This window comes from Enhydra lutris, unplaced genomic scaffold, assembly GCF_002288905.1.
Source record: "Enhydra lutris kenyoni isolate GAN:26980312 unplaced genomic scaffold, ASM228890v2 scaffoldscaffold1, whole genome shotgun sequence".
Taxonomy (NCBI): Eukaryota; Metazoa; Chordata; class Mammalia; order Carnivora; family Mustelidae; genus Enhydra; species Enhydra lutris.
In genome coordinates this window covers 82,959,780-82,985,507 of record NW_019154085.1, presented here as the reverse complement: position 1 = coordinate 82,985,507, position 25,728 = coordinate 82,959,780, and the positions used below count along the sequence as shown (strand labels likewise).

The following is a 25,728-nucleotide window of genomic DNA, read 5'->3' as shown; positions in this document are numbered from 1 at the left end:
GCATTTATATTTTTAAGCTTTTTAGCTGGGCTTTTTAAAAACTTCATTATGATATATCCAAATCAGGTTATATAAGCAAGAGCATTGCTGCAGCATGTATGCCTCATTGAATAAATACAGACATGTATCACTCCGTAACTGTTTTGCAATGGCAAATTAACATGATAATATTGTATTAAAGGAAGTTTCCTTGCTTAATTTTAGTTTTGAGTGTTTCTTGCCCATATTTCACACTTATGCCCACAAACATGAGTAATGATTAGACACACTCATTCGGTCTTGGAAACAAGATTTTATTTACTATTCCTTCCTTCAAGCTTCTAGACCATGTTATTTTTTTTATTTTTTTTTTTATTAACATATAATGTATTATTTGCCCCAGAGGTACAGGTCTGTGAATCGTCAGGCTTACACACTTCACAGCACTCACCATAGCACATACCCTCCCCAATGTCCATAACCCAACCACCCTCTCTATATCCCCCTCTCCACAGCAACCCTCAGTTTGTTTTGTGAGATTAAGAGTCTCTTATGGTTTGTCTCCCTCCAATCCCATCTTGTTTCATTTTTTCCTACCTTACCCTCCAAACCCCCAACTTTGCCTCTCAAGTTTCCTCATATCAGGGAGATCATATGATAATTGTCTTTCTCTGATTGACTTATTTCACTCACCATAATACCCTATAGTTCCATCCACGTCATTGCAAATGGCAAGATTTCATTTCTTTTGATGGCTGCATGGTATTCTATTGTATATAGATATACCACATCTTCTTTATCCATTCATTTGTTCATGGACATCTAGGTTCTTTCCATAGTTTGGCTATTGTGGATGTTGCTGCTATAAACATTTGGTACACGTGCCCCTTCGGATCACTGCATTTGTATCTTTAGGGTAAATACCCAGTAGTGTGATTGCTGGGTCATAGGATAGCTCTATTTTCAACATTTTGACGAACCTCCATGCTGTTTTCCAAAATGACTGCATCAGCTTGCATTCCCACCAACAGTGTAGGAGGGTTCCCCTTTCTCGGCATCCTCACCAGCATCTGTCATTTCCTGACTTGTTAATTTTAGCCATTCTGACTGGTGTGAGGCGGTATCTCATTGTGGTTTTGATTTGTATTTCCCTGATGCCGAGGGATGTGGAGCACTTTTTCATGTCTGTTGGCCATCTGGATGTCTTCTTTGCAGAAATGTCTGTTCATGTCCTCTGCCCATTTCTTGATTGGATTCTTTGTTCTTTGGGTGTTGAGTTTGCTAAGTTCTTTACAGATTTTGGACACTAGCCCTTTATCTGATATGGCATTTGTGAATATCATCTCCCATTCTGTCGGTTGTTTTTTGGTTTTGTTGACTGTTTCCTTTGCCATGCAAAAGCTTTTGATCTTGATGAAGTCCCAGTAGTTCATTTTTGCCCTTGCTTCCCTTGCCTTTGGCGATGTTTCTAGGAAGAAGTTGCTGCGGCTGAGGTTGAAGAGGTTGCTGTCTGTGTTGTCCTCAAGGATTTTGATGGATTCCTGTCTCCTATTGAGGTCTTTCACCCATTTTGAGTCTGTTTTCATGTGTGGTGTAAGGAAATGGTCCAGTTTCATTTTTCTGCATGTGGCTGTCCAATTTCCAAACACTATTTGTTGAAGATACTATTTTCCATTGGATATTCTTTCCTGCTTTGTCAAAGATCAGTTGACCATAGAGTTGAGGGTCTATTTCTGGGCTCTCTATTCTGTTCCATTGATCTATGTGTCTGTCTTTGTGCCAATACCATACTGCCTTGATGATGACAGCTTTGTAATAGAGCTTGAAATCGGGAATTGTGATTCCACCAACGTTGGCTTTCTTTTTTTTTTTTTCTTTTTTTTTTTTTTTAATTTTATTTATTTATTTGTCAGAGAGAGAGAGGGAGAGTGAGCAAGCACAGGCAGACAGAATGGCAGGCAGACAACGTTGGCTTTCTTTTTCAACATTCCTCTGGCTATTCAGGGTCTTTTCTGGTTCCATATAAATTTTAGGATTATTTGTTCCATTTCTTTGAAAAAAATTGACGGTGTTTTGATAGGAATTGCAGTAAACATGCAGATTGCTTTAGGTAGCAAAAACATTTTCACAATATTTGTTCTTCCAGTTCATGAGCATGGAACATTTTTCCATTTCTTTGTGTCTTCCTCAGGTTCTTTCATGAGTACTTTATAGTTTTCTGAGTACAGATTCTTTGCCTCTTTGGTTAGGTTTATTCCTAGGTATCTTATGCTTTTGGGCACAATTGTAAATGGGATCGACTCCTTAATTTCTCTTTCTTCTCTCTTGTTGTTGGTGTATACAAATGCAACTGATTTATTTGCATTGATTTTATATCCTGATACTTTACTGAATTCCTGTACAAGTTCTAGCAGATTTGGAGTGGAGTCTTTTGGGTTTTCCACATATAATATCATATCATCTGCGTGATAGTTTGACTTCTTTGCCAATTTGGATGCCTTTAATTTCTTTTTGTTGTCTGATTGCTGAGGCAAGGATTTCTGGTATTATGTTGAATAGTGGTGATAACGGACATCCCTGTCATGTTCCTGACCTTCGTGGAAAAGCTCTCAGTTTTTCTCCATTGAGAATAATATTTGAAGTGGGTTTTTCATAGGTGGCTTTGATGATATTGAGGTATGTGCTCTATCTCTACACTTTGAAGAGTTTTGATCAAGAAAGGATGCTGTACTTTGTCAAATGCTTTTTCAGCATCTATTGAGAGTATCATATGGTTCTTGTTCTTTCTTTTATTAATGTATTCTATCAGATTCATTGATTTGCAGTTGTTGAACCAACCTTGCAACCCTGGAATAAATCCCACGTGGTCGTGGTGAATAATCCTTTTAATGTACTGTTGAATCCTATTGGCTAGTATTTTGGTGAGAATTTTCACATCTGTGTTCATCAAGGATATTGGTCTGTAAGTCTTTTTTGATGGGGTCTTTGTCTGGTTTTGGGATCAAGGTGATGCTAGCTTCATAAAATGAGTTTGGAAGTTTTCCTTCCTTTTCTATTTTTTGGAACAGTTTCAGAAGAATATGTATTAATTCTCTTTAAATGTTTGGTAGTATTCCCCTGGGAAGCCGTTTGGCCCTGGGCTCTTGTTTGTTGAGAGATTTTTGATGACTCCTTGAATCTCCTTACTTGTTATAGGTCTGTTCAGGTTTTCTGTTTTTCCTTGGTTCAGTTTTGGTAGTTTATACGTCTCTAGGAATGCATCCATTTCTTCCAGATTGTCAAATTTGCTGGCATATAGTTCCTCATGATATGTTCTTGTAATTGTATTTCTTTGCTTTTGGTTGTGATCTTTCCTCTTTCATTCATGATTTTATTAATTTGGGTCCTTTCTCTTTTCTTTTTGGTAAATCTGGCCAGGGGTTTATCAATCTTATTAATTCTTTCAATGAACCAGCTTCTAGTTTCATTGATTTGTTCTGCTGGTTGTGTTTTTGTTGTTATTGTTTTGTTTTTTGTTTCTATTTAATTGATTTCTGCTTGATCTTTATTATTTCTCTTCTCCTGCTGGGTTTAGGCTTTCTTTGCTGTTCTTTCTCTGGCTCCTTTAGGTGTAGGGTGAGGTTGTGTACTTCAGACCTTTCTTGTTTCTTGAGAAAGGCTTATATCGCTATATACTTTCCTCTCAGGACTGCCTTTGCTGTGTCCCACAGATTTTGAACAGTTGTGTTTTCATTTTCATTTGTTTCCAGGAATTTTTTCAATTCTTCATTAATGTCCTGGTTGAACCATTCATTCTTTAGTAGGATGCCCTTTAGCCTCCATGTATTTGAGTTCTTTCCAGTTTTCCTCTTGTGATTGAGTTCTAGCTTCAGAGCATTGTGGTCTGTAAATATGCAGGGAATGATCCCAATCTTTTGGTACCAGTTGAGACCTGATTTGTTACCCAGGATGTGATCTATTCTGGAGAATGTTCCACATGCACTAGAGAAGAATGTGTGTTCTGCTGTTTTGGGATGAAATGTTCTCAGTATATCTGTGATGTCCATCTGGTCCAGTGTGTCATTTAAGGCCTTTATTTCCTTGTTGATCTTTTGCTTGGATGATCTGTCCATTTCAGTGAGGGGCGTATTAAATTGCCCTACTATTATTCTATTAGTGTCAACGTGTTTCCTTGATTTTGTTATTAATTGGTTTATATAGTTGGCTGCTCCCATGTTAGGGGCATAGATATTTAAAATTATTAGATCTTCTTGTTGGACAGACCTTTGAGTATGATATAGTGTCCTTCCTCATCTCTTATTATAGTCTTTGGCTTAAAATCTAATTGATCTGATATAAGGATTGCCACCCCAGCTTTCTTCTGATGTCCATTAGCATGGTAAGTTGTTTTCCACCCCCTCACTTTACATCTGGAGGTGTCTTTGGGTCTAAAATGAGTTTCTTGTAGATAGCATATTGATGGGTTTTTTTTTTTTTTATCCATTCTGATACCCTGTGTCTTTTGATTGAGGCATTTAGCCCATTTACATTCAGGGTAACTATTGAAAGATATGAATTTAGTGCCATTGTATTGCCTGTAAGGTGACTGTTAATGTATATTGTCTCTGTTCCTTTCTGGTCTGCTACTTTTAGGCTCTCTCTTTGTTTAGAGGACCACTTTCAATATTTCCTGTGGAGCTGGTTTGGTATCTATGAATTCTTTTAGTTTTTGTTTGTCCTGGAAGCTTTTTATCTCTCCTTCTATTTTCAATGATAGCCTAGCTGGATATAGTATTCTTGCCTGCATATTTTTCTCACTTAGTCCTCTGAATATATCATGCCAGTTCTTTCTGGCCTGCCAGGTCTCTGTGGATAAGTCTGCTGTCGATCTAATAATTTTACCATTGTATGTTACGGACTTCTAGTCCTGAGCTGCTCTCAGGATTTTCTCTTTGTCACTAAGACTTGTAAGTTTTACTATTAGATGATAGGGTGTGAACCTATTTTTATTGATTTTGAGGTGGTTCTCTGTGCCTCCTGGACTTTGATGCTTGTTCCCTTTGCCATATTAGGGAAATTCTCTACTATAATTCACTCCAATATACCTTCTACCTCCCCCCTTTCTTCTCCTTCTGGAATTGCAATTATTCTAATATTGCTTCGTTTTATGGTATCACTTATCTCTCGAATTCTCCCCTCATGGTCCAGTAGTTGTTTGTCTCTCTTTTGCTCAGCTGCTTTATTCTCCATCATTTGATCTTCTGTATCACTAATTCTTTCTTCTGCTTCATTTATCTTTGCAGTAAGAGCCTCCATTCTTGATTGCACCTCATTAATACCTCTTTTGATTTCATCTTGGTTAGATTGTAGTCCTTTTATTTCTCCAGAAAGGGATTTTATTTTTCCATACAGCGTTTCTCTAATATCTTCCATGCATTTTTCGAGCCCAGCTAGCACCTTGAGAATCGTCATTCTGAACTCTAGATCAGACATACTACCAATGTCCATATTGATTAGGTCCCTAGCCTTCAGTACTGCCTCTTGTTCTTTTTTTTTTTTTTTTTTTTTTTTGTGGTGAGTTTGAGTGCCCTGTCATTTTATCCAGATAAGAATATATGAATGAAAGAATAAAATACTATAAGGCTAGCAAAGACCCCAGAAAAATGTATGCTAACCAAATCACAAGAGATCCCCAAACTGGGGGGAGAAGAAAAGGGGTAAAAAAAAATTAAAACCAATTTAAGATACACACACACACATACACACACATAGTAGACTGGTGAATAGAACAGAGCCACTCACCCACCCACTTGATTTTCGATGTATTTTGGTCTCTTAGAAGAAACTACCTCCCAAAATTTTAAAGAAAGAAAAACTTATATATATACAAAAATAAGGGTAAACACAATGAAGGGATGGAATATAACTATAAAGATGATAATTTTTTTTTAATTTCTAAAAAAGGAATTGATAAGATGAGTTGGTTGGAAAATGAAAGAAAAAGAAAGTGGAGAGAATTTGCTCAGGCTGGAGACTGGAACAAAGCCCTGTGCTTGATTTAGGGTATATTTTGATCTATTAGAAGAAATTGTATCCCAAAATTTTTTAGAAGAAAAAACCCTATATGTATAAAAAAATTAAGTTAGATACAATGAAGGATAAAATATGACTATACTAATGAAGGTTTAAAAAGATTTTTTTAGAAAGGTATTGTTAAGATAAACTAGTTTAAAAAAACATTAAAAGAGGAATGAGGAAAAGCTTAAAAAACTAGAATAAGAAAAAAATAAAATTAAAGAAATTTAATTAACCTTGCAAGACTAAAGAATCATGGGGAGAAAGCCATGAATTCCATGCTTTGCTTTCCCCTTCTCTGGAATTCTGCTGTTCTCCTTGATCAGTGAACTTGGTCTTGGCTGAATATTCTTGCTGATCTTCTGGAAGAGGGGCCTAGTGTAGTGATTCTCAAATGTCTTTGCCCAAGGCAGAATTGTGCCACTCTTGCCAGGGGCCAGGCTAAGTAATCTGCTTGGGTTCGCTCTCAGGAGCTTTTGTTCCCTGAATGCTTTCCATAGAGCTATGGAGGATGGAAATGAAAATGGCAGCCTCCCAATTTCTGGCCCGGAGGAGCCGAGAGCTCAGGGCCCCACTCCTCTGTGCGACCTCGGAGAAAAGCTGTCAGTGACTCCCATCTCCCTGGTCTCTGGCCGTGCTCCAAGCTCACCCAGCCTGTGACTGAGCATTTCTGCCTCTGGCACACAGCTGCTTTTGAAGTCTCCAAACCCAGCAGATTCCTGCCGCGCTGCTCTTCCAGTGGAGAAAGGGGGGTCTCCCCAGATCTGCCACTTGTGGGGGTCCCTGCTCAAAGAGCAGTGGTCTGACTCTGCCGTGGATCACAGTTCAAAGTAACTCCAAGCTGAGAGTTCACTCCTCAGCTCAGTCTCTGTAGTTGGCTTCCCCACTCTGATACCTGCGAGCTCTGCCACACTCAGACACCCCTGATCCTTCTGTGACCCTGCAGGACCTGAGACCATACTGTCCCCATGAGGGTTCCACCCCCACTTAGCCTCCGGAGCGATATCCCTCAGTGGAGCAGACTTGTTAAAGTTCCGATTTTGTAGTCTGTTGCTCCACCGCTTGCTGGCAGCCGACCCCTCCCCCCGCGGTCTATATTCCCATTGCTTTGGATTCACTTCTCTGCACGCCCTACCTTTCAGAAAGTGGTCAATATTCTGTTTCTAGAATTGCTGCTCTTCTTCTCTTCAATCTCCTGTTGGGTTTGTAGGTGTTCGGAATGGTTTGATAACTATCTAGCTGAACTGCTGTGACCAGATGTCTTCTCAGTCTGCTACTCCTCCACCATCTTGACTCTCACCAGCTTCTAGAACCATTTTAATTGCAGAGATCTTTATGTTGCTAAAGCCAAATTCACTATTAAAAAAAAAAAAAGTTGCCTTTGGCAATAGCTTTTCTGTGGTAACCAGAATTGTTTCCATATTAGAAAGCCAAAACAAATACATAAATGACGCTTTTGAAGATTATTTAAAATTGCAACTCTCACCCATATGTCTTGACTTCATACTTTTTACTAATCAAAATAGTGCCTTATTTTTATTGATGGATTTTAATAAGTAGTGTTATGATTTGGTCTTACACAATGAATAATTATTACCAGTAAGTCTATTTTTTCTGTTTTGTATATTACAGATTCCATTTAGATTTCATTAGATAAAAGAGACCTACACCTAAAATAATTTGAAAAATACTGATCTGGGGCACCTGGGTGGCTCAGTGGTTAAGCCTCTGCCTTCGGCTCAGGTCATGATCTCAGGGTCCTGGGATCGAGCCCCGCATCGGGCTCTCTGCTCAGCAGGGAGCCTGCTTCCCACCCCCCACCTCTGCCTGCCTTGCTGACTACTTGTGATCTCTGTAAAATAAATAAATAAAATCTTAAAAAAAAAAAAAAGAAAAAGAAAAAGAAAAATACTGATCTAGTCCAAGTCATTAATTTTACAAATTGAAAAATTAAAGTTAAGGTTAAGTTATATAGAGCTAGAAACCAGTGCAGCCACTCTGGAAAACAATATGGAGGTTCCTCAAAAAGTTGAAAATAGAGCTACCCCTACAACCCAGCAATTGCACTACTGGGTACTTACCCTAAAGATACAGATGTAGTGATCTGAAGGGACATGTGCACCCAGATGTTTATAGCAACAATGTCCACAATAGCCAAACTATGGAAAGAACCTAGATGTCCATCAACAAATGAAAGAATAAAGATGTATACACACGCACACGCACACACACACACACATATATGATGTAATACTATACAGCTATCAAAAAACACCATGAAATCTTACCATTTGCAACAACATGGATGGAACTAGAGGGTATTAGGCTAAGTGAAATAAGTCAATCAGAGGAAGACAATTATTTTATGATCTCTCTGATATGAGGAATTTGAGAGGCAGGGCGGGGGTTCATGGGGGGGGGATGGAGGGAAAAATGAAACACAATGGGATCAAGGAGGGAGACAAACCATAAGAGACTCTTAATCTCAGGAAACAAACTGAGGGTTGCTAGAGGGATGGGAAGGATAGCATGGCTGGGTTATGGACATTGGGGAGGGTATGTGCTATGGTGAGTGCTGTGAATTGTGTAAGACTGATGATTCACAGACCTGTACCCCTGAAACAAATAATATATTATATGTTAATAAAAATATTATATAGAGCTAGAAAATTTCAGATTCCACATTTCCTAACCATTATTAGCTCACTGTTCTATTGTTACCTCATCTCTGAGTTCCTATGTACATTTAGTTTATGCCATGCCATTTAGTTTGTATGCAAGCATTCATTTCATTTACTCAAAAAGTTATTCTCTGTGTGCCAGGCACTCTTGTAGGCACTGCACACAGTCCCCAAATTTAGAAATTATACTGAAAATAGGATAAGAGAAAAGTAGATTCTATTTAGCCTCCATTTGATTTTGGTTGAATACACACATACAATTAGCCACCTATATATATTACTGGGTGGTTTTAACATATTACTTAAAAGAACTTTACTATTTTATTATTATATTTAAGGGAGTAAAAAAGTTCTTTAGCATTTTGAAAGGTGGAAAAACAAATAATTCAACTCAAAGCACATTGTTTGCATACCATGTACCTGGTAATGTGTTGGCAACCTCAAAAACAAAGCTATATGAAACAAGGAATGCGTGTGCATAAAACATTGTGGTCGGCATGCAAATAGCACTGTAGAATGAGAGAGGAATGAATAAGTAACTCTGAGCAGGAGTCTAGATGGGACTTTATGGAGGAGTTAACCCTAGAGTTTAAAGAGCACAAGGTTGCTTTAAGAATGCAGAAGGAAGGGGCACTCTGATGGCTCAGTTGGTTGAGCATCTGCCTGCCTTTGGTCAGATCAGATCTCAGGGTTCTGGGATGGAGCCCCACTTCAGACTCCCTGCTCTGCTCCCTCTCCCTCTGCCTACTTGTGCTGTCTCTCTCTCTCTCTCTCTCTCTCTCTCTCTCTCTCTCTGAAATAAATAAAATCTTAAAAAGAAAAAAAAAAGAATACAGAAAGAAATCTTAAGTTCAGGGAACAACACGTGCATAGGCATGAAACTGTGAACAGTCCTGGCATTTCCGTGAAAGTTTAATGCAGCAAACTACTAGGGTGTCTTGGGAGGAGTGGTCAATAAGCATTTTCAGATATTATTAGGTTGAAGAATGGAAATAATGAAATGTGAGACCTTATTTTGTACCTGGGTATTCCTCATGCATCTACCTATTTCTGTTCCTAGGTGTTAAGTTCTTTGAGAACATCGATGGTATTCTGTACTTTGCAATCTGACAGTGACACGTGCAGTGCTAAGCATGACAAGGACTCAGTACATGCTTGCTGATTAATTATGCTCATCATTCACTCAAAAAATATTTTTGACTCCAGCATGTGTAAGGTTCTATACTTGTGCTATGAGAAATTTTTTTAAAAGTTGTAAGACAGCCAGCTTTCAAGGAGTCTTGAACCTAAAGCAAAAAATTATAAGGAATTTTTTCTGTTGTGATGATTTATATGGTCATGTGTTCACAGAGCTTATGCTCTTGTCAGAGGAAATCACAAGAGGGTAAATGTTAAAAATGTAGAGGAAATAACAATAGGGTAAATGTAAAATGGGTAAACACTAAGGAGAAAAACAATAAAATAGGAAAGGGGGATATAAATTACCAGAGAGGAAAAGACAAAGTAATTTAATTTCTCTTGCCTCCATATCCTTAATTCTAGAAAAGAAAAAATAATAATATTTATTTATAGGGTTGTGATAAGGATTAAACAAGTTAATATATTTGTGTGTAAAATGTTCAGTGCTGTTCCCAGAAGATGGTAGGAAGTCAGCTAATATTGTTCATACATCTGTCTTGAATAGCTTTAGAATAGTAGTCACCTTATTTTCATCACTTATCAACTTCTTTTATTGAAGGGTATACTTCCAAATGGTTTTGAACTACTTTATCTACAGGCTAAAACTCCCTCATCCATATCTTGCTCCTTTTAGCTTCTGTTTCCAATGCACTCACATCTAAAAATACTTTCTTATTGAAGTGAATTGTTGTACTTTGATAGTATTTCTTCTAGAAAACAGTATCTGCTTATCTGGATGTCAGGTCACTGTTTTCTGTTTCAGGCATGAGGCAGGCATCCAGACCTTCCTGCACAAAATATTCATTAATGCTTCATCACTTAGCCCATTTCAAGGTTAAAAGGCCTGACAAAATGAGACCTTTGTGCTTGCTTACCAGCTTAAAAATATATATCCAATATTGGAATTGTTATCAGACAGAAACATAAAATCTTCAATATGACTCTTTTGGAACTAAGATCATTTGCATGGATGAGCTGAAGTTTGAGGTCTCCTACTAACCTTTCTTTTTCTAACTTCAGTGCATCTTTAAATGTATCCTGTGTCTCCCTTTCTCTGATCCCTGAAAACTAGATTAGCTTGCTCTTTGTGCTCCTTTAGCACTCCACATTTAGCCCTATTGTAGCCAGTGTCATTCAGTATTGTAATTACCTGTTTCCCTAATTGCCTTACTCCCTGCCCTCCACCTCCCAGTCATGTATGCTCTTTATGTTCAGTTCCTTGGTATCCATTACTGTGCTCCACTTGTAGTTGATGCCCAGTAAATAGTGAAAACACTCAACCTAATGTCTGGAGTGCCTTTAATATATCAGGATTATAGGGACATAGTTATTTAATCTTGGTTCCATATTCCTTAGCTGCTGCTTTGTCCCTCCTGGCGGCTTTCTGAGGAACAGCAATGTGCAAGCATATGTACACCACGTCCTATTCACATTCCCCTGTCCTGCTTTGGCCTAAAACCAAAAGCAAAAAAAGAACGAGTAGGCTGGCTCTCAGGCACACAAAGATGGAGGAGCATCCTGTGTCATAATTATGGTCCAGCATGTGGTTCTTACTCTTCCAATTAGAAGAAAAAGTTGAGGGTGCATGGCTGGCTCAGTCAATAGATACACGACTCTTGATCTCAAACTCATGAGTTCAAGCCTCATGTTGGACATAGAGATTACTCTAAAAAATAAAGAAAATCAAGAAAAAAATTATTTGCCATTGCTCTCATGGGTGATGGAACTTTAGGGTCTGATACAGGTCACCCATATTTATAAGAAATTAATTTATAAGCCAAACGTAAGCCATTTATCTGTTTATTTGCTCTCATTGACTGAAATACTTGTACCAAATATCCAAATTATGAACTTGATGATATCAAAGCACCTATGAAATCCAACAAAAATCAGAAGGTTGTTCATTAGCTATAGAAAGAGAAAAAAATGAGCTACACTGTCCCAAGGATTATTTTACCCTGACTGAGAAAGAACCTTGTCAATGTCTCCTTGATGGCTAGGAGAAAATAGAGTAAGGGGTGATAAGGTCTCAAGTACACTTTTGAAAGTCTTATGATTTTTTTTTCCTATTTGCTGAAAGGAAACAATGTTAAAAGTCGAGGGGTGGCATTTTACAACTCAATAATGGTAATGTACAATTTGCTTCCATAATTCTTTGATCCCAAGATGAGTTCTTGAGATAATGCTAATGTGGTGTTACTGATGATGGGGCTATGAAAGAAGGGGTGATAGAAGATTGAAGTTGGGTGAGAATTCTGTGTAACCTCTACCTCCTCCAACTCAAAAATCACCATGGTTTCAGTCATCTCAATTTTATCAAGAAAATTAACTGTTTGCTCATGGTTTTAGCTGCCTTACCAGCTCTCTTTCACATACTAATGCGTGATGATCCACTGAGAGTTCATTCTCCACCACTGTGAAGAAACTATGACGTGTAGGTTAAGTGGTTGTTTTAAAAAAAAAAAAAAAAAAGCTGTACTTCTTGTCAGAGGCTACAGTGAGTCCTTCAAGCCTTATCTCAAGGTCCTTTCTATTCCAGAGATTGGAAACCCAAGTGCCTACAGAGGCCAGGCTGATGGGAATGAAGCAGGAACCTACTGCACTGAACTGGAGAGCCAAGTCCTTTCTGAAGGAGCAGCTGCTGCTCCGTTCCAGATAATTGTTGAAAGGCAGGAATGTTGACCTAGTATTACCACATTGTCCAGTTTCTCAGGTAAAGCAGGAAATGCAAATTTTCATATGAAATCCTTTAATTTAAATATAGTCAACTAATTTTACTATTATTCTCAAACTGTGTACATGCCAAACACTTCTGCAAGTGGGATTTGGCCCAGAGACCTCTTGTTTGTAACTTGGTCTTGTATTTTGTTTAACTGTTTGTTAAATTAGAGACTTCATTTTCTACAGATTTTGCTTTTCTTCAGCATGTTCTCTAAGACACTCTATACCTGGTTTTATGATACTGAAACTGCCTTCCTTTGCAACCTAAATACTTGTGCATAAGTTTTCTTTGGCTGCTACATTTCCTCTGCCTCCCTCAGCATTCCAGTTAGCAGTCCAATGCTAAGTGGAGTTTCCTTGAGACACTTTTCATATGACACCACAAAACATCTACAGGTATTACTACTCATTCATTTTGTTCCTGATGTGTGAGCTACATAAACACAGTAAAAGTTCACTTATTTCATGGGACCAAGGGATTATATGCTTTGGACTCCTGTTTTTAGAATCCACACAGAGATAATATTCCTCCTCTTCCTTCTTGAAAGACCTTATTGAACTACTAGACTATAGTTATCTTTTACATTTAATTACACTTGTTGGAAGCATTGATTGGACCTGAGCATTCCTAGATATGGGTACATATTTAGAGACAGTATCTTTGGGTGGGTTTCTACAATGGCTGAGGAGTCTTCTTATTTCCGCCTTGAGTAAACTGATTTTCAAGGTTACTAGGGGGCACCATTACCTCTCTACAGAACTGATTACTCCAAGTAGTAACTGGGTATCTATTGCCAGATGAATTGAAGAGTGCTAAACACTTGTATATAAAAAAGTATATAAATATGAGTTGTTTAAATATGTTATACAACCCCAAAGGGGCATAATTCATAATTGTCTCATTCTTTTTTTTACCACAGATTTAATTAATTTTAAATTGAAATATGACTGATATACAATATCCTATTACTTTCAGGTGTACATCATAGTGATTAAATATTTTCCTACCTTACAAAATGATCCCTATGATAAATCTAGTTACCACCTGTCCCTATACGAAGTTATTGCAACATTACTGACTGTATTCCCTATGCTGTACATTACATACTCATGATTTATTTATTTTATAACTGGAAGACTTTACCTCTTAATCTTCTTCATTATTTTGCCTACCCTCCAAGCCCTCTCCCTTCTGGTAACAAAAGGTTTGTTTCCTGTATCTACGAGTCTGTTTTTGTTTCATTTTGTTTGTTCATTTGTTTTTTTTTAGATCCCGTAAGTAAGTGAAATCCGGTAGTATTTGTCTTTTGTTATCTGACTTACTTCACTTGGCATAATACCCTCTAGTTTACTCTACAATAGATTATGTAAATGCAGACAAGTATTTTTTCTAAGTATTCGCTAAGAGAAATTTCACTATAGTACAGAAAAACGAAAATAGCAAACTCTGCTGGTGGCTAATATGCAGAAAGAAATCATAAATAATTTTTCTCTCAGCAGTGTAGTGAGTTTATCAGTTAATTTATAGATGTGCTGGTATAACTTCTTATTATACTTTAAACAGTCCTCTAATTTTTTTTTTTTTTTTTTACAGAATACATATTTGGGAGCTGGTAATTGTATACTTTATAGCTTTTAAGAAAGTAAAATGGGGGCACATGGATGGCTCAGCCAGTTAAGGCTCCAACATTTGGTTTTGGCTCAGGTCCTGATCTCAGGTTCATGAGATGAGCCCAATTTTGGCATCTGCACAATCTCTTCTTGAGATTCTCTGCCTTTCCCCATCCATTAGCCCCTCCCCCTACTTATACACTCTCTCTCTCCCTCTCTCTCAAATAAATAAATAAAAGAATGTATAGTAAGAATTTTTTATATATGTATACCGACCCTCACTTTCCACTTCCTTAAATATTTTTATCTTTCTTTCTTTATTTATTTTAGAGAGAGAGAGAGAGAGACTGCATGAGCATGGGGGGGGCAGAGGGAAAGGGAGAGAGAAGACTTAAGAAAGTTCCACACCCAGTGCAGAACCCAATGCCAGGCTCAATCTCACAACCCTGAGATCATGAGCTGAGCCAAAATCAAGAACTGAGCTACCCAGGTGCCCTTAAATATTTTTAAAGGCAAAAGGGGAAGCTTTAACTTCTCCCAATTGCTCTTTCTTTGCAGTCATGCAGAATGGCAAGGGTAAAAATAAAGCTTAGTTATGTGTAGTAATATATGTGAAATTCTGGACATTATAAGGAGGAATTGTAAGGGGTACCCAGTTTAGACTTGGAAAACCAACTAATGGTTGGAGAAACCTGGGAAGGCCTCTCTGAGGAAGTGACACTTAAACCAAGAGAAATAGAAGTTGCTTTAATGAACAAGAATGTAGGGATGGGAGATATATTCCAAGCAGAAAATTAAGAGTGATACTCTGAAGCATTTTAGAACCAATCAAAGGGATAATCTTAATTTTTTTCTAGTATTAAAACATCCAGGTTAATGTAGGATTTTGTATATTTTTCTCTACTTGGCTAAAACAGAAAGAAAAATAATAGCATAATACTAGGCACAAAGCTTGTGACTTTTCCCAAAAAAAGTTTCCCTAATGCTTTTAAAGATTAGGAAAACATTAATTGGCTGATCTATGGATATAATATTTAGTTTTTTGGAAATATTTTTCCTGATTGAAAAGTCAATACATTTTTGCTATGGAAAATTCTGAAAATACAGAAAAGCAATGAAGAAAATAAAAATCATTCATATTCCTGCTAGCTAGAGACAACCAGTGAGAGGGCAGTGCTGTTCTACTCCACATCTACATATGTAGCAGCATTTTTGTAAATGAAGATGTGTAGTATGTTTTTTTCACCTGACAATATCATGGATCTTTTACAGTGCTATTAAGTTTTCCATAACATGATTTTAATAGCTATGCATAAATAATGATTTAGCTACTCAGTGTGCTGGCCACTGGTTTAAGACTTTTTTTTTTTTTTTTAAGATTTCATTTATTTATTTGACAGACAGAGATCACAAGTAGGCAGAGAGGCAAGCAGAGAGAGAGGGGGAAGCAGACTCCCCGCTGAGCAGAGAGCCCGATGCAGGGCTCGATCCCAGGACCCTGGGATCATGACCTGAGCTGAAGGCAGAGGGTTTAACCCACTGAGCCACCCAGGCGCCCCTGGTTTGACTTTTAACTTGTATCCACAGAACAATTCTATAGGGCTATAATCTGTTTTATAAAGGAAAGAAATTTTAAAACTTGCCCAAGGTCACAAGCTAATAAAGGGTAGAGCTACATAGCTGCTCAATACAGTAATTAATTTACATAAAACCCTATTTTTAGGCTTACAGGTTGTTTTCTGTATAATTTTTGGCTATCTGAAAAATTAGTCATGATTTTGTGGGTTGGCAGTGTAGGTTGGATTCAGCTGGGCCAGCTCATCCCTGGTCCACATGGTGTTGACTGGACTCCCATGTCTTAGCCCTTAGCTGTTTTGACTGGACTAGCTGGGCTTGTCTCTCCTCACCTGGACTCCCATTCTTAAGCGGCCTGGTTCAGGTTGTTCTTGGGACAGTGACATTCCAAGAAGCAAGGGTGGAAGATGCAAGGTTTAGACTCAGCACTTGAACAGTACTGCATCTATCACATTCCACTGGTCAGAGCAAGTTGCAAGGCCAAACTAGATTCAAAGTGCAGGGTAATAAATCCTACTTCCTGATAAAAGGAGCTACAAAGTATTTCAGGCCAATTGCAGTCTACTATACTCAACATTTTGCTCTCTGAGGGCTTCTGTGTGACTAGAATGTATAAGTTGCTTAACATTGGCAGCTAGAAATGGATATAAATAATTCCCCTAACCATAGATGGGCATAGGCCAAGATGCCTGTTACCTTGACTTTAAGAACTGGCCTCCTTCTCAGGAACCTATTCCCATACCTTCCGAGTTTGTGAAAAAATGTAACTTTCCTATGTAAATACGATCCCTCATGTATAGGTTGTGAACGTTTACACTTTTCTGCCCTAACAGGGCAAAGACATTGGGAACTGGAGAGCTTCAGTAATCAGGGCAGGAAAGATGTGCTTATGGTACCCTAACACAACTATATGAAACAAATGTAAATGTGCTAAGGGTAGTTTGGGGTAAGTAGAGCCTGATAGTAGAACCTGATAGAGCCTTACATTGGATGCATATGAGAAGTATGTTTTAGAAGAAGTGGCTATACAGTGAAGATAAGAACCAAATGACAATAAGAACCAGAATGAATATAGGGATAATCTAAGGGGAAGTTTTTTAAAAAATGAAAAAAGATGTAACTGCAAGGTAAGTGTGCTCATAAATAAAAATGCATATAGCTTGAATAAATAGGTGAAAGGTGAAACAGATGGGGAGGTTGGATGGGAGGGCTGGCTAAGTACTGTGAAGTAATTGAATAATTGATAGGAGAGTGAAAGATAATTGGAAAGGAGAAATGTGATTGAGGGTTGCTCTAACAGCATAATTTAACTAATAATGATGGAAAGATTATGAGTATATCCATTTATTACCCAATTAAATGATAATAATGTTGTAGCCACTCAGACATTACTCTCCAAAATGCTAATGCTGATGTTATTTTTTTAATCCAATCATATCTGTTGTGGTGTATACATAGTTATTTTGAAATTTAAGTATAGAGGTAGGTTTTATGTGAGATTTGTTCCCAGCTGGAGAACATGAGGCATTCACTTGCAAATGTTGGAATCGAATAGACTTCTTAATTAACTTTAAATATTTCAAGGACTAAGATGATAACCATAGCATAAAAAGTATAAATGATGGCTTAGAATTATATAATGTATGAAATATTGGTATTTTACCTGATTTACATAGTCTTACCTTGATAAATCAGCAGTTCATCTGGTATTCGTTCTATCCTACTACACATCCAAGGAACTCCACTGGGTACAAGATCAATGTGTGATGTCATTTTAAATGTTTTAATAGAATTTACTCATGATATTATATGACTCAAAAATCAACTTATTATTTTACCATTAGTCAAGTTTATGTGACATAATTCAGAAGAAATTATAATGTTTGATGTTATTTGGAAAGATTTATGAAGAATAACTACTTGTCAGTTTTCATGATGTCATAATCTGATAGCCTTCATGATGTTTCGACAATACTTTTAAAATATACATTTAATACTGCATTAAGTAGTGAGTGTATTCTTAGGTTGACAAGAATGTCAGCAAAGCAAATGAAGAAAAAGGTCTATTGCATTAATTAGCATCCTATTGAAATATAAGTTTAATTTTTATATTGTTGGATTCATTTAATGGTTTCTTTATTAATCCAATTAAATGTATATATAAACTACTTCATAAATAAAACTGACACACTTTACAAATAAAGCACAAAGTCAGTCTGTTAATTTTCTTAGAAGCCCTATCGTACTTTCTACACAGAAATCATCACTCAGAGATTATGAGATCCTCAGGGACAGATCTAGAGCAAAACATCTTTTGTATATTTTGTCAACTTTAATACTCATTGGCTTCTATTGGCTTCTTTTAAAAACCTCTCTTTCATTTTAGATGCATATATTGCTAAAAAGTCTTTATAAGCCTTCATGGCAAAAATCAGAATATAAAACTATGTTGATTCATTAGAATATGCATAGCCTTCAGGAAGCACTTAAGCGCCTACTCCAGGCCAGGCACTACCAGGAACTGGGAATATAGGAAGGACCTAGAGAGACTCGTCCATGCTGTGAGGGAGTTTACATTCCGCTGGGAAGAGATAGCCAGTGAACAAACAAATAAATGATAACATACAGATGGATGACAGGAGGTATCAGTGACTTAAAGTCTGAGAGATTACCTGTGGTTTATAGTGTAGTGTCTTCCAGGACGTGACATCTAATTTGAATTCCAAATGGGCAGAAGAAGCCAATGCAAAGAAGTAAATCAAGCCACTAAACTCAATTCACCAAAAGCCAATTCTCAAACTAATTTACATATTGAAAGGAAGTAGGAAAATGAAAATGTTGGTAGAATTGTGGTACATCTCCTCAGAACATACACATACACACACACACACACACACACACACACACACCACTTTTTGAATTATATTATTGTTGCTGCCAAAACTGTGAAAAAAAACTTAAATTCTGTCCTAAGTGTAAGATCTATCCCTGATTCTGAGTGTTAGTGAGATGGAGGTAACTTTCATACCACTCTAACTTTTTTGTTTTAACCTATGTCTATTAGGCTTAAACCAAGCCATATAAACAAGGTAATAATGGAATTTCCAGGGAAGATGAAGGAAAAATGTTGTAGATATGTAGTTGTTTATGTTAAATTAAGAAAAGAGGAAAAACTACTGTTTTTATAATATAAACTATAAAAATAAATCTTGACTAAATCTTGAATAATGAGTTTATGTAAGTGATAAACTTATCAGAATCTTAGAGGCAAAGAGAAGATTTCCATAAATAGCAGAAGAGGATATACATGGGTTTCTAAAGTTTGAGAACCATGGCCTGAAGTGCTTTCCCAAAACTACCCTTTTGTCACTTTAAGAAACGTTTCAGGGGTCTTAAAATTATGCAACTCTGTTTTACCAAATAATTCTCAGTAAATTAACAAAATGGCTATTGATTTATGTACAAGATATAGTTATCTCAGATTTATTTGTAGTTGTGAAAATTCAGCAGAAAATCTATGTTCACAAAAGGGAAGTAAATAAATTATAGATATAGATATATCCCCTAAAATTCTATCCAGCAATTGAAAGTCATATTTTGGAAAAGTATTTAATGCCATAGTCAAATGCTCAGGATGAAAATAAAGTGGTAATGATTCAATATTTGAAGGAAAAGATGCATTTATAACATGGAAGAAACTTGGAATCAGTGCAACTTTGGAGAACAATTTGGCAGAATCTGAAAAGTTGAGAATGTACAGACTCTACAACCTAACATTAATATGATAAATATGCCAGTAGATGAATAGTTGTATAATCATATGATACAATACCATTCAGATGTTAAAAATTAACAAATTAGATCTATATATCTGCAACAGAGATAGATCTGTGTATATCAACTGAGATAGCTCTCAAACAATGTTGAATTTTAAAAAGCAAGTTGCAGAATGATATGTATGTGTAATAGTGTTTATATAAAATTTTAAAACACGTATAACAACACCAAAAATTGTTTATATTGAAAATATAAATAGGGAATAAAAGCATACCTGGAAGAAAGAGGACTGGAATCATGATGGTGGTTGCCTTAAGATAGAAGAGAAGGAAATAGGGCTAAAAAAAGATGGAATGGGAGAGGGAGATAGTATTTAACTCTATCTGTAATAGTACTTTGTTTTTAAAAATAAGCAGAACTGACAAATACTTTCATTGTGAATTTGGAGTGGTGGTTTATTTGTTATTATAAATTCTTTTTTAAATTGTGCTTTTAAAACTTTCTAAAAACAATGATTAAAGTACATTCAGGTTTGCAGTGGTTGTTATTCAACAGTGAGATTACAGTTCAATTTTCATTTTCACCTTCAAACATCTCTGAATTTTCCAAATTCACAAAATGAATGTTGAGAAAATCGGGGCCACTTACAGATAAATAACTGATAACTGTGTAGTTTCTGGACCTCTGCTCTGTGAAGAGTCCCTAAGGCTCTTGCAACTGAGCTGCTTCTAGAAGGTCCAAGTATCAGCAAAAAAGGATGACCTCCCCTGGGACCAAAAGGGAATAGAGGACTGGCTGCCTGCATAATGTGGAGAAATTAGATGGCCGTGTCCTGGGAAGTAGGCAGAGGCATTAGCCAGTTGATCTCAAACTTGAGCATGCATCAGAATCACCCAGAGGCTTCTTAAAGAACAGAGTGGCCCCCAGAGTTTCCAGTTCATTAAGTCTGGGGCCAGGCCTGTGCATTTGTATTTCTGACAAGTTCCTGGGCGTTACTGACAATAATGATGTTTGTCCCAGGACCATGCTTTGAGAACTGCTGGTCTAAGTAAAACCCAGTCATCAGATATTTGTATTTTTCATTGCTGAAATATGAGAGAGACGTTTGGCAGGAATCAATCCAATGTTACTCTCTGGCAGGTCTACAAATTACTTAATGGAGAGAGCCAGCCTGCCTCAGGGAAGTTGGCTTCACATGCAAGAGCAGACAACAAACAAACAAACAAACAAACAAACAACAGGAAAGAAAAAAGAAGGAAGGAAGGAAAGGGGTGGGGGGGAAGGAAAGAAAAAAGAAAATAGGCCTCAAATGATCAGAAAGCTCAAAAATAGGGAGAATGAGAGCCAGTCCAATCTAATGATCACCAACTTTTTCTACTTTTTATTGGGAAAGCAAGGTAATAAAGTAAGCATGAAAAGGACTGTTAAAAAAAAAAAAAACAGGTTCGATAATAAGGGTCTGTTACTATTTGACAAAACTGGGAATCTAGGATGGTACAAAATTCATGTCTCTTTTCCACCTTTCAAGTAGCGCTGAGAACTCCACTGGGTAGGACTGACCCTTCCTTGTTCTCTCCATCCTTTCTCATCCTTCCTCCCTCTTTTCTTTATATTCTTCCACACTGAACAGCTCCTTACTGGCAAACATTACCGTGGGCTATGGATAAAGAGGTGCCTCCCATCTTTGTACTCCAGCCAGAGGATAATACCCTGTACCTAGTAGCTGCTGACTATCAAATGAAACTTGAATAAACACATAACATCATCAGTAGGGGTCATGGTTAAAGGTACAAGGAATGGGAGACAAGTAGGTCATTTCTGTGAGAAGCATAGACACAGTGGAGTGGCCCCAGCAATGTTAACAGCTTGAGACACCACTGGGAATGATACTAGTGGGCACTTTTCTTTATACCCCACATTTTTCCCAATAATTTTTTGCTACTTTTCCCATAGCTTGTTGATGTTTACAACACCCATGCACATGGTTTATGACTTTCAGCTAAATGAGTATATGCTAAATTACAATACCTTTGCTCTGTCGCTGAGCCCAGGCTACAAATAGAGCATATGCCTGAATACATGAAGCCTTTTAGTGTAAGGCATTCTCCTGTTTTCTCAATAAAGACAGGCCCAAAAATGTTTGGGGCTAACTTAAATTGTAGGCTTTTAGGGATATAGATAAACTAGTTATGTGTCTATTTACACAGTTTAATTTGTTAAGTTATACATATAGATTTTAAACATCTAAAATAGAAATCCTTTTATTGAAAATTTTTAAGCAATTTTAATATTTTCATTGATTCTTACGTCCTTTGACACAGTTTTCAAGAGTGTATCATCTTCACATTCAGTTAAGTTGTTTGAGTACAACATTTTTTGAATCTGTAGATGATGCTATCACTGGATATTTTTATCCCAAGCCATACATCCCACTCATAAAACACAATGATTTTTTTTTTATTCATCCTTTAGTATAGGTTCATGAGTCCCACAATGTAGTTACCCACTACATATTAAATTGATTATAGAAAGGCTTGTATACCTCCAGAAATAATGCTGGCAACTGTTACATCATATTCTCCATTAGGATTAAGTACTAAATCTTTTAAAATTCTTATTTGCCATCTTTATTTTACTTAACAATTTCATTCTTTCTTTCAAGCTTTCCACAATAGCACTGATTGCTGTTGTCTCAAGCCAGTGTATTTTCCCCAAGCAGCACCTTATGACTTAATAAAGGAATTAAGAGAGTACCCCATAATAGACAGGAATTTGTAAATCTTAACTATAAAGCAACTCCCACTCTTATATTCCAGAACAGTGGGAGGAATCTCTTGTACTTGAAAATGTGCTGTATATTTTCTTTTAATTTAAAAAAAAAACACCTGTTCTTCTTGAGGCCAATATGATGATTTGGAGAGAAAAGTAAATTTTAAGGGCATATACAATTAAAGAGTGATAAAATGTAATTGGATTAATATGAAACTTTCCAATTGTAAGAACATAAGAGGTGATAATAAGAAGCGATAGATATATTGTTATTGTAAGAAGGAGGTTGGGTGCGTGTGTGTGTGTGTGTATGTGTGTGAAATGCCATGATCATATATCTATCTCTAATAATTAGAAAGTTACATGTGGCGAAGAGCAAGCAAATTGGTTAACTAGAGTAAGGGGATCAAGTTGAAAGAAGAAAGCAAGACAAATTTGACATGTGATTTTGACGGCAGAGAACATCAAAGTGGTTTGGTGCACTTAGGAGTTTATTCTATTTTTAAACGTGTGCAGCTTCTCAGTTTTCAATATTAAATATAAAGTTTACACATTTACATATGTTTCAGGCTACATTATTGGAATTTTGAAGACATGAAAACATCAGATGAACCAACCTACGACATCTTGGATTCTGATTGGAAGATGAAGAGAAAATTTAAAGAATGTGGCCTCTAAAGGCGGGTAGTACCTGGAAATATTAACCGACTCACACTGTAAAAATGAGACCGGTCTCTAGACTATAGAGGTTATTTTAGTCTGACATCAAGGTTCAAGACAAAATGTTGAACTAAAAACTTTACACTCCTCCCCTCCCCTAATTCAGGCAGGTACCAGCATTGGTGAATATGATTTTCCTTAGTCAGAAGCACTCATTTTTACCCATGTAGACCATCCTTAGGAATTAAATATTGTTTATTTAATGTAGATTATAATGGAAAACTGATTTTTTCCACAATGGCAGATTTCAAGGACTTGGTTCCAAACTGAGCAGAAGCTTCCCAATGCATTTTGTACAGTCTGGGAAAAACTGTGCTGCATTGGCCATTTTTGAAGGCCATCATGCCCTGTAATATAAGGATATCATCTTATTGCTGATATCTTTGGAGAGTCCCAAGCAGACACAGAAAATGAATGGAGGCAAGGACTGTGACGGAGGGGACAAAGATGGAGGTCTTCCCGCTATACAAGTTCCTGTGGGTTGGCAGCGTCGTGTGGATCAAAATGGAGTGCTTTATGTCAGGTGAGCTGCCTTATTACCTGTGTCACTCCAAGTGTGCAGTCCCAAAATTAGGGAAGTCGTGTCTGTTCCTTTGAGGAAACAACATACCATCACTGACAGCACCTCACATAAATTTGAATAAATGACCTTTGTGCTAGAAATATTCGAGTGTTTTATTTTTGCATTGTAAATTGCCTTAGGTTACAAGAGAAAATTTTTATGCATTACTTGTGTTTATATAAGGTGTCATTCTGCTTATCTCTGTCACAAGGATAAAGAAAAATATGAAGATTTCTAAAAGAAACATATAAGCATCATTACCACATTCACAGGAGAATGTAAAATACTAGACGTAGACCCGATAGGTCTTGACAATATTTTCCTGTCCTTCTAGTGCTTCAGCTGGCTTTTCTGATGTAAGGTTGAGTGTTTTTATCTATAGGCAGTATGTTATGAGTCTTCTTAATTCCTGATATTAATTAAAAATAATTTCCCTATTTTTTCTGTGCAGTTTTTAATCTATTCTGTTGTATATAATAGTAAAAAAGAAAGTCATGATGGAGATGGCTCTTCATCTCACAAGTAAAAATCATACAAATAAAATGCAAATGCCTGCTCTTTTTAATTTTGGTGACATATATCTAGTGTACAATGAGTCAAATGGAATAACTGAACTGTTGACAAGAAGTTTCAGGGTTTTTTTAAACTGGCCTATAACACAGTGTTAGTTTTATTAGTACAACATAGTGATTCAATATTTGTATGATTATGAAATGGTCACCTCAATAAGTCTGGTTATCATCTATAATCATACAAATTATTACATAATTACTGACTACTCCCTATGCTGTCCATTACATTCCTGTGTCTTTCTTATTTTATAACTGAAAGATTGTACCTCTTTATCCCCTTTATGTATTTTGTTCGTCCTTCCACCCATCTCCCCTTTATCAACCAGCAGTTTGTTTTCTATATCTATGAGCCTGTTTCTATTTTGTTTTGTTTATTCGTTTATTTTGTTCTTTTGATTCCACATATAAGTAAAGTCATACAGTATTTGTCGTTCTCTGACATATTTTGCTTAGCGTACTACCCACTCCATTCATCCATGTTGTCACACATGGCAAGATCTCATACTTTTTTTTCCACTGAGTAATATTCCAGTGTGTGTGTGTTTGTGTGTGTGTCTGTGTGTGTGTACCATATGCCCTTTGTGCATTCTTCTATCTATTAACATCTAGGGTGTTTCCATATCTTGGCTATTGTAAATAATGCTGTGATGAACATAGAAGTACAAATGTTTTTTTGAATCAGTGTTTTCATTTTCTTTGGTTAAATACCTAGAAGTGGAATTACTGGATATATGGTATTTCTATTTTTAATTTTTTGAGGAAGCTCCATACTGTTTTCCAAACTTGCCACTCCAAATTACATTCATACCAACAATGTACAGGATTCCTTTTTCTCTACATCCTGACCAATACTTGTTATTTCTTATCTTTTTAATGACAGCCATTTTGATACCTATGAGGGGATATCTCATTGTGGCTTTGATTTGCATTTCCCTGATAATCAGTGATGTTGAGCATTTTTTCATGTGCCTGTTCGCCATCTCTATGTCTTCTTTGGAAAAATGTTCATTCAGGTCATCTGTACATTTTTTAATCTCACTGTTTGTTTTTTGGGTATTAAGTTGTTTGAGTTCTTTCTATATTTTAGATGTTAACCCCTTATTGGATATACCCTTTGTGAGTATCTTTTCTTATTCAGTAAGTTGTCTTTTTGTTTGTTGGTGGGTTATTTCGGTGTGTAAGAAGATTTTTAGGTTGATATAGTCCCATTTGTTTATTTTTATTTTTGCTGTCCTTGCCTGAGGTGACAAATCCGGAAAAAAAAAAATTTGCTAAAATTGATGTTGAAGAGCTTACTGCTTATGTTTTCTTTTAAGGGTTTTATGGTTTCAGATCTTACATTCAAGTCTTCAATTTTGAGCTTATTTTTCTGTGTGGTGCAAGAAAGTTGTCCCGTTTCATTGTTTTGCATGTAGCTGTCTAATTTTCCTAGCAACACTTATTGAAGAGATTATCTTTTCCCCCATTGTATACTCTTGCCTCCTTTGTTGTAGATTAATTGACCATATAACCATGGGTTTATTTCTGT

The 25,728-nt window shown here is 36.6% G+C and overlaps 1 protein-coding gene across 2 annotated transcripts in view; it reads left to right on the top strand.

The window, feature by feature from the left end:
* LOC111148967 (methyl-CpG binding domain protein 5) overlaps positions 1-25,728 on the top strand; it is a 205,030-nt gene that overhangs the window by 119,997 nt on the left and 59,305 nt on the right. For both annotated transcript variants that reach the window (XM_022505930.1, XM_022505853.1), the window contains exons 3-4: positions 12,433-12,606; positions 22,916-23,589. In XM_022505930.1, coding sequence (XP_022361638.1) covers positions 23,477-23,589 — 113 coding nt within the window. In that variant the 5' untranslated portion in view covers positions 12,433-12,606; positions 22,916-23,476. The remainder of the gene's footprint in view (positions 1-12,432; positions 12,607-22,915; positions 23,590-25,728) is intronic.